Raw genomic sequence first — 10,010 nt, 5'->3', positions numbered from 1 at the left:
CTTCATATCCTTCAAATAAGATAATCATGATCGAGATCATCAGAGATCATATCAGGATTACTTAATATGAATTAACCATGATTGATGTTATCAATTTTGAATATAGATCGGATTGGGATCTACACGAATTTTGGAGCAATCTCTGATCATCATATTTTTATCTCAAGTTTTATCCTAGAGTCCGTGATGCAGTTAGAGAGAGAAAGAGAAAGATTCTAGAGAGATAAAATTCATAAAGAGAGAGAAAGGTCTAGAGAGAGAATTTGGAGAGAGAAATTGGAGAGAGAAAGTAGAGAGAGGAGAGAGGAAAGAGAGAGAAAGGAGGGAGAGAAGAGAGAGAAAATTTCTTTCTTTCTTTTTTTTTTCTATTTTTCTTTTTCTCTTTCTCTTTTTCTTTTTCTTTTCTTTTCTTTTCCTTTTTTTCTTTTCCTTCTTCTTTTTCTTTTTTTTCTTTTCCTTCTTCCCACGGCCTCCCTTGGGCCGAAACAGGGGACGGACGAGGGGCTCCAGCTTGGCTTCGGCGAGGGCGATGGCTTCGTCGGAGGTCCGGCAGCAGGTGGAGGCGGTGGTGGAGCAAGGGATGGCCGGCGGCAAGGTTCAGCCGACGAGAAATCAAGAAGAGATCAGAAAAATAGAGGACTGCCACTTTTTCTTTTGTTTTCCAGTCATTGGCCGGTCACTGGCGGCCAATACCTTCAGGAAAAAGAGATAAAGGGATGAGGATCCTATCCTAGGGATGAGACGCCGCAACCGATGGCATCGGTGGCCGAAAAAGAGAGGAAAGGGTCTGATCGAAACAGAGCAAAATAGGATTCACCCTTTTCATGGATTTTTCGATGATCCCGACGGTCGGCGAGGGTGCACGAGGCCATAAAAAGGAGAGGAAGGAAGAGAAGGGCTTACCTTCGATGCCGGCGAGGCTTTCCGACGAGAAACTGGGATGGGCACAGTAAGGGTATCCGCAGCACTTTTTCGGACGATCGCCGTCGATTGACTCGAGATTCTCCATTGAGAGGGAGAGAGGAGGGTTCTCCTCTTTGAATAGAGCCGAAGGGGGCTCTTTCTGACTCCGATTGGGAACCGGTGAACGGAGGAAGAAGACTCCCTTCGGGAGTCTTCTCCCCTGTTTTTTTTTTTTTTTTTTTTTTGTATGGGTTGTGGGCTGATTCTGGGTCCAATTGGGCCGGGTGTTACAGTTCAAGAGTAAGGTTGATCAGTGACCTACAATGTGGTGCAATTGCATGAGAAGGGCACGTGGCAAGTGCACTAAAAGTGTGCTGAAAAAGTACAGGAGCATATGATGTTGCATTTGGATGAGAAGGGGGATTAGGTAACGATATGGGTAGTGGACGTAAGAGGGAGATTATTGGGAAGCATGTGTGAAAATATAGTCTCACATTGGATGGTTGAAATGGTTGCTATACTACTGTCACCCAAAACTTAATGACTTGAGCCTTTTTTTGTTTAGCTTGCATCCGCCTATCTATCCGCATATTTGCTGAACTAAATGCTTTTAAACCATATAGAGTGTACCTATCTTGTACCCAAAAAGCACGGCATTTGTGACAATTATTTTGTAGTTATCCTTAGGAGACTCAAGCGGCGGAGGAGAAAGAGGGTGAGGAGGTGAGCAACGGTGGTGGGGAGTCGAGTGGCAGTAGGGTGGTGAGCGACTGGTTCGATTGACGGGGGGAGGCGGGTGATGGCGGCGAGGCGATACGAAGAAGAAGAGGAAGAAGGATTAAACATAGTAAAATATTATTTTTTAAAAAATAATAAAATACATAAAAAATTGTAGTGGAATATCTTAATCATCTTTTATAATAAAATATTATTAAAGAAGCACCATAGCAAACTCTATTTTGAATTGGAGTTAGGTATTTATTTACTTCGATTTAACATACGGTTTGTTTTAGAAATTTGAATAAGAATCTTGTGAAGATATTAATCAATATTTTATAAAATAAATATGAAGTGATTCTTCATTGCTGGAAACGTGCTCCTATATAAAAACAAATATTTTTAAGATTTGAAAATTTTTAAGTTATATTCAACCCTCTTCTATTGCTTTAATAGCTCAAGATTGGTCAAATCTAATTTCATCTTCCCTCTAATTTAACAATTGCATCCTTAACGAGCCAGCTTATGCCAATTGATACAGTTGACCTATTTTCCCTAATTTCATACCCTAATTCACCAATTCCGGTGCAATCCCTAGAGTCCAATTTCTTTTTGAATCTTGATGTCTCAGATTGTGGGGAGAGAGAAGGTATGGAAGGAGTTTGTGGGTTTTGGAAGATATAGGAACTACACCAAGGAAGCATGGGAAAGCAACTGTTGCTTTCCAACGGAGAGTAATTTGGAAGTAGAAGCCATGATGAGGGATACAATTCGAGTTTCTTCCATGGTGCAATATTTCAGTACCCCACCCCGGAAAGAACAGTAACAATAATACTGGAATTATAAAAGACGAAGGGAAAAAACCCAGGGAGGAAAACTATGCTGTTGGAGAAAAACGTTGCAGTGGAAATCAGAAAGAAGAGATATATAGGGCCGGCAAAATATGATCTGATTCATGTTTGATACGTCATAAACAAATTTGGATTTAGACTTAACAGGTTTGGATTATAAATAGTTCAATCTATTTAACCTGTTTAATATTTGGATCAAATTTGAATTTTAGATATCTAACCCATTTAATATTCAAATTGGGTTGAGTTAAATAATCTATTTCATCCATGTAACCTATTTAATCTGTTTAAAACATGTTTAACCTATTTCTGACATATTTAAGATCACCTTTTTAATCTGTTTAATCCATTTAAGACCTATTTAACTAGTTTAAAACCTACTTAACTTATTTCTGACCTATTTAACTTGACATGTTTAATCTATTTAACCTGTTTAATCTGTTTAACCTAATTTAATCTGTCTAATAAATGAATTAAATTGATAGGATCAGATTATTTATTTAATAAATATATTGAATTCAGATTTGAATTTTTGATCAACAAAAAGATTAGATTTGTGTTGGCGATTTTTTGATCTCATCCATACTGATCTCATCCGCATTTGTCATCCCTAGAGAAATATTTATTTGCTTCCTTTGGCAGAGCACAGGTTTATTAAATAGGCACCGGATGCCTATTTAATAAATATGCTATTCCCAGCTCCTTCATGAAAATATGCTCGAAACAAAATGAAATTTTCCGACCCTTATTAAGAAAGAGTTTGGCAATTCTTGAGCAGCTTATGTCTATACAAATCCTCCTTCGTTATTTTGGGCCCAGATAATGGTTCTGTCATCTTTCCTGATAGAAATGTAGAGAAATAATCTTGTAATATTGAATCTCCAAAATTCTGGAGAAAAATTCAGCACTTAATGGGGATCTTAGCCAGCTGAAGCACAAAACATCATCCCAATTTTTCAGCACTTCACAACTGCATTGGTTGTGAAACAATGTTAAAATAAAAATTGCATGCTATGAAAAAAGAGAAATAAAAGAGTGGAGTTTGAGCTGGGTCTTATTTATTGGCTAAATGTATAAAATTTAAGAGCTTGATATGATCAGGTGGTTATTTTCCATGGTTTATCTAGTCCTGCGCTGAAATTTATATGGTAGTGCTTCACATGGGCAATGCTCATGATGGATTTAGTCCTGTAGTAAAATTTGTGTGCTTGTGTCCAGGAAATAGCATTATCCCAGACCTGCACTAGACCAAGCATTGGCTTTCTCCATTTTTTTTAAAAAAAGCTAAAGCACATCTATGATTTGGCTAATTATATTTATTTGCGTAATGTTGCTTGTTTGACAAATATAGTTGTGTTGAGATTGCTGGCTTTGATGTCAGAAAATAAGGGACGGGAAATGATGTTAAGGTAAAAAAAATTAAAATTAGAAAAGAAGAAGAAGAAGAAGAAGATGATGATGATGAAAGATGTATACTTATGTCGAGATTGCTTGTTTTAATCTGATTTTTGGTTAAATTTATTGGGTTGGGTTCTGTAGACCATTATGTTGTTCAAATCAGATAACCATCTCCAATGTATCAAAGATTTTCCTCTTAAAAGATAACCATCTTAAAGAAAATAATAAATAGACAAGAAGGTTAAGTTAACATGATCAACTCCTACGTTCAAATTTTTTGATTATACCAGACGTAAGAAAATTTATATTATTTGCTTTTTTGTTAGATTTTTTTGCTAAATATGACAATTAGATATGGAATTTGTTTTCGATACTAGAGTACACCCAAAAATGCGCCTTAAAGAAGTCTAAATAAAACCTGGTTCTATTTTTTCTCCCTTTTTTTAATTTCTCCCATCTCTCATTCGACGCAGCACTGCATTATTACATGCACACGACATCACCTCTGCCCCCTACACAGACCTGGACCACTAGACTAGCGCAAGTCATGTGTGGTCTGGCAAGAAGTCTTCATAACCATCCCGAGGACTTTTGACAACAATTGAGTCATGTGTGCTGTGGCAAGAGATCTTCATAAATATCCCATGGACTCTTGACTGCTAACAAGTCATGCGTGGTGTGGAAGGAAGCTCGACCTTACATTCCAAGGTGGAATATTCAGAGACCAATTCATTGGTTGGTCATGGACGCCAATGGAAGATGCTTTCTGTCCTGCTAATAATTAATATAAAGAGATCATTCTACTTCATCTCACAGCAACTAATAAATTCATGGATCTTAAAAGAACCCAACTTCTACTTTTGTTCTTTGCTTTCCTGTGTGCTCGAGTGAGAAAACTCAACGGAGATTCAATCCCGAGATGCATACCCATCGAAAGGAATGCTCTTCTTGGGTTCAAAGAAGGCCTCAAAGATCCCTCCAACAGGCTATCTTCTTGGGTGGGTGACGACTGCTGCACATGGGAAGGTGTGGCTTGTGACAATCGTACCAGCCATGTTGTCAAGCTAGACCTCCGCAACCCATCATGCTTCGAATACTATCCTCCAAACAACACGTGGTGCTTGGGAGGTGAGTTGAGGCCTTCCTTACTTGGGCTGAAACACCTGAATTATCTTGATCTGAGCATGAACAACTTTGGAGGAATTCGTATCCCAGAATTCATGGGCTCATTCCGTCAGCTCAAATATCTTAACCTCTCCTGGGCTTATATGGGTGGATTGATCCCACATCAGCTTGGGAATCTATCAAGCCTCCAATATCTCGATCTCAGTTATAATTATTATTATTATGGTGACAATTTTGAAGTTCCACCTGGATTTCTCATCATTGATAATGCCATCTGGATTTCTCGACTTTCTTCTCTGCGATATCTCAATATGACGGAAGTGCAATTCAGAGAAGGTGCTCATTGGCTGCAAGCACTAAACATGCTCCCTTCTATTGTGGAGGTACGCTTATCTGATTGTGGCATCAACACCATTCCGCTCTCTCTTCCACATGTGAATTTTACTTCACTTTCTGTTCTTGATCTTTCTTGGAATTCTATTAATTCAACGATACCTGGTTGGTTGTTCAACATAAGTAGCTTGGAGTACCTTGATCTCAGCGGTAATTTTATTAATTCGACGATACCTGGTTGGTTGTTCAACATAAGTAGCCTGGAGTACCTTGATCTCAGTGATAATTTTATTAATTCAACGATACCTGGTTGGTTGTTCAACATAAGCAGCCTCGAGTACCTTGATCTTAGGAATAATTTCTTTCGGGGCATCATTCCGCCTGCAATTAAGAATCTAGCTTCGCTGAAGGTCCTTGATTTATCCTATAATTTGTTTCTTAAAGGCAACATTCCGGCTGTGCTTGAAGGTCTGTGTAAGCTGCAGTATTTAGGATTGTCAGGCATTAATATCAGCAAAAATTTATATGAATTTGATGAACTGTTTACTAGATGCATCAAAAAAAATAGCTTAGAGACTCTGGAGCTGGCGGACACCCAGCTTGGCGGTTATTTGCCGGACTGGTTGGGAGACTTCAAAAAGCTCAAATATCTCGATTTGAGTGGCAACTCAATTTCTGGTCCTATTCCTGAATCACTTGGAAGGTTGTCAGCACTTCAAAAATTATATCTTTTCGACAATAAGTTGAATGGGACTTTCCCAAAAAGTCTTGGAAGACTTGTGGAGTTAGTTGAGTTATACCTCGGATGGAACCTTTTGGAGGGTGTCATGTCTGAAGAGTAGTTTGCCAATTTCACCAAACTGAAATCTCTAGATTTATCACAAAATCAATTAATTCTGAATCTGACATCTGATTGGATCCCCCCTTTTGAGCTTCAGATGTTAGATATTGGTTCTTGCAAGCTGGGACCACGATTCCCAGCATGGCTCCGGATGCTAAAAAACATTAGCTATTTAGACATGTCTAGCACAGGAATTTCAGACACTATACCGGATTGGTTTTGGAGGTCATTTTTCCAGATATGGTACTTAGATATCTCCAGCAATGGGATCACTGGTAGTGTACCTGACCTTACAGACTTCATCAATCTTGACTATTTTAATTTGAGTTGTAACCACTTTGAGGGACCTTTGCCAAATTTTAATTCTTCAATATTGTCCCTACTAGATCTATCGAACAATTCATTTTCAGGAGTGGCTCATCTTGACATTGGCAAAAGTGTGCCTAATTTGAATTATCTCTCTCTTTCCACAAATAATTTAAGTGGTGAAATTCCCTTATCTCTTTGTCATATTCGATATGGCGCTCTTGATCTTTCAAAAAATCTATTGTCGGGTGAGCTCCCTGATTGCTGGAACCACTCTTCCCTTATCATTGTTATGGATTTTCAAACAATAGTCTATCTGGAAGTATTCCTCCATCAATCTGTTCATTACCTTTTCTTGAGTCATTGCATTTGAGTAATAATAATCTTTCGGGAGAACTCCCTTCATTCTTAAAGAGTTGTGCGAGATTAAATACTCTTGATCTTGGACAGAATAGATTCACTGGTAAAATACCTACTTGGATAGGAGAAAGTTTCTTGTCTTTGAAGATCCTTCGCTTACGATCAAACAAGCTTGTTGGAAATATTCCTTCTAATCTATCAAGACTAAAGGCTCTTCAAATCCTGGATCTGGCCAGTAACAATTTATCAGGAACCATCGCTTCTAGCTTTGGAAACTTTACTGCCATGAAAGTGTCGGGAGAGATGAATGGAACCATTTTAAAAAATTATACTCGTTACAATGAAAACATGCAAGTGACCATAAAAGGAATATACATTGAGTATGCCATATTGCTTCCACTTGTTATCGTTATGGACCTTTCAAATAATAACTTATCTGGAATGATACCAGAAGAGCTGACCAGCCTTTTTGGACTCGTGAGCTTAAATTTGTCTAGAAATCATTTGACAGGAGAGATCACAGAAAAGATTGGTGCATTGCAACAGTTGGAGTCACTTGACTTGTCAAGAAACAATCTTTTCGGTGGAATTCCTTCAAGCATCATTAGTCTAACTTTTTTGAGTTACTTGAACTTGTCATATAACAACTTATCAGGAAGAGTTCCAATTGGTAATCAGCTTCAAACCTTCATTGACCCGTCTATTTATATTGGTAATCCTGATCTTTGTGGGTTCCCATTAAGTCAAAAGTGCAAAGATGACAAAACAAACCAAGGTCTAAATGCAGTTGGAGGGGATGAACAAAATGATAACACCATGGATGAAGAAGGATCTGAAATGAAGTGGTTGTATATGAGCATGGGGCCAGGATTCGCAGTAGGTTTCTGGATTGTCTTTGGCCCACTATTATTCAATAGAGAATGGAGAGAAGCCTATTTTCAACATATAGATCAAGTATTCAATATGGTTTACATGGTCCTAGCAACAATTTCACCAACATTACAACGCGACAGTTTGTGACCTTGAATTGTATTTGTAATTTTTTTCCTTTTTTTTTAGAAGTGATTGTAGAAATATTCAGAATGGATTATCAATACTCAAGCTCTACTTTTACACATGGAAACCGCACCTGTACTACTCTAATAAAATAATTATGTTCAAACTAATTCACTTAATTTATCAGTCATATATCATGCTTCAATTATTTGAGCTTAGAGGATGAAGCTCATGTGAATGAGCTAAGCAGATAGGCCTGAACGTATGTGAGTTTTCAATGGTTTGAGCTCAGAAGATTGCACTATCATAGGTGCAGGAGACTATGCATAGTTTGTTAATTCAGCAAATTAAGGAATTAGAACTTTGGTTATTCTTGATATGCTATAAAGTTGGCTTTATCTCAAAGCTTTGCTCGATCTCTGAGCCCACAAGCTTGTCATCTTCTACACTACGCGAGTTTTCTTTATTCTTTGTCATTATTGTAGAATAAATCAAATAGTATAAAATTATCCCGTTGAGATGTTTGGGAACAACATTTTGAGGTTAAACAAATATGGTGGTTTCCGTTATCAATATTCTGACTATGAATTTACTGATTAAGAATAAAATTTGGTGTTAATGCAACCTTGAAAAATTGTAGCCAAAAAACATGCAAAAAAAGAGACAACTTTTGATATCTTAGTTGATATCAAGATAAGAAAATGTGAGAGCCTCAATTAGAACTAACTTTTGATTTGTTGAGAATCCATGTATGAAAAAATGATTCCACAATGGACAGTAAAAAATAGTAGAAGGGGTTAATATCTTAGTTGGCTAAAAATTCAACAGCTTTTGGGTCAACTAGGGTTCTACCAGTTAAGTCCATTCCCTAGGGCAATTTTGTCCCCATCAACCCCCAAGCTCCTTCATGAAAACATGCTAGAAAAAAAAAAAGAAATTTTCCTACCCTTATTGAGGGAGAGTTTGGCAATTCTTGAGCAGCTAATATCTGTACAGAGCCTGCTTCATTATTTTGGGCCAAGATAATGGCCCCACGTAATGATTTTGTCATCTTTCCTGATAGATGTGTAGAGAAATAATCTTGTAACGGTGAATCTCCAAAATTCTGGAAAGAAATTTAGCACTTCATGGGGATCTTAGCCAGCTGAAGCACAAAACATCATCCCATTTTTTCAGCACTTCACCACTGCAGGGGTTGCGAAACAATGTTAACAAAAATTGCATGCCATGAAAAAGGAGAAATAAAAGAGTGAAAGTTGGGCTGGGTCTAATTTATTTATATGGTAGAGCTTCACAAGGACAATGCTCATGATGGATTTAGTCCTGCACTAAAATTTCTGTGCTTGCGTCCAGAAAATAGCATTATCCCAGACCTGCACCAGACCAAGCATTGGCTTTCTCCATTTTTTAAAAAAAGCTAAAGCACATCAATTATTTGGCTAATTATATTTGTTTGCATAATGTTGCTTGTTTGACAAATATAGTTGCGTTGAGATTGCCTGTTTTGATATCAAAAAATGAGGGACGGGAAATGATGTTAAGTTAAAAAAAATTTTGAAAAAAAAAGTAGAGGAAAGACGTGTACTTGTGTTTAGATTGCTCGTTTTAATCTGATATTTGATTAAATTTATTGGGTTGGGTTCTGCGTACTATTGTGTTGTTCACATCAGATATGTCATAGTATGTTTTGTTACCTTATTTTATGGCTTAGATCTAACACAGGGTGTCATCTACTTTAAAAACATAATTTGCAATGGAACAAGGCCATTTTGCATATTGAAGTCTCGACACAATTCTGTTTTTATACGTAGGTTGTTGTCACAAAATAACAAGTCAGTGTGGTTGAGGTCCATCTCCTACTGACCTGAGATCTAGTGACAAACTAGAGCACCTTTATCTCAGAGATCTGAAAAGAAAATCTACAGTCATTGGAGATTTTCTGATGAGGGACCTCGATGCTTAAATTAGTCGAAGCTCGAAAACAACAAAAATGAGAAAAGGAGAGAGGAAGGGCTTCTTTTCTTTAGAGAAAAAACTTATCCAGGGGTTCTCTTTCTTCCCCTTTATATAGAGGTGGAGTAGTCGACTGTTATTGTTGAGTCCAGTAAGAGAATTGAAGAATCTGCACCTACTTAACCGAAGATTGTGGACATCTATTGCATGCACTAAAGACAGGTGCA

General features: G+C 37.6%; 1 protein-coding gene across 1 annotated transcript; it reads left to right on the top strand.

The window, feature by feature from the left end:
* The first annotated feature begins 4,512 nt into the window (after positions 1 to 4,512).
* LOC109505239 (uncharacterized) lies at positions 4,513 to 8,000 on the top strand. The gene is made up of 2 exons (XM_073256117.1): positions 4,513 to 6,165; positions 6,735 to 8,000. The coding sequence occupies exons 1-2, from the start codon at positions 4,700 to 4,702 to the stop codon at positions 7,852 to 7,854; spliced, it is 2,586 nt and encodes an 861-aa protein (XP_073112218.1). The 5' UTR covers positions 4,513 to 4,699; the 3' UTR covers positions 7,855 to 8,000.
* Positions 8,001 to 10,010: the final 2,010 nt, after the last annotated feature.

This window comes from Elaeis guineensis, chromosome 4 (genome assembly GCF_000442705.2).
Source record: "Elaeis guineensis isolate ETL-2024a chromosome 4, EG11, whole genome shotgun sequence".
Taxonomy (NCBI): domain Eukaryota; kingdom Viridiplantae; phylum Streptophyta; class Magnoliopsida; order Arecales; family Arecaceae; genus Elaeis; species Elaeis guineensis.
This window is presented reverse-complemented; position numbering and strand designations above follow the sequence as displayed.

Bases quoted from the DNA above. Each gene is read 5' to 3' on its own strand.
- LOC109505239 (XM_073256117.1), top strand. From the start codon at position 4,700: ATGGATCTTAAAAGAACCCAACTTCTACTTTTGTTCTTTGCTTTCCTG. The intron at 6,166-6,734 runs GTAGTTTGCCAA...GTGAGCTCCCTG, and splicing joins GAGGGTGTCATGTCTGAAGA to ATTGCTGGAACCACTCTTCC.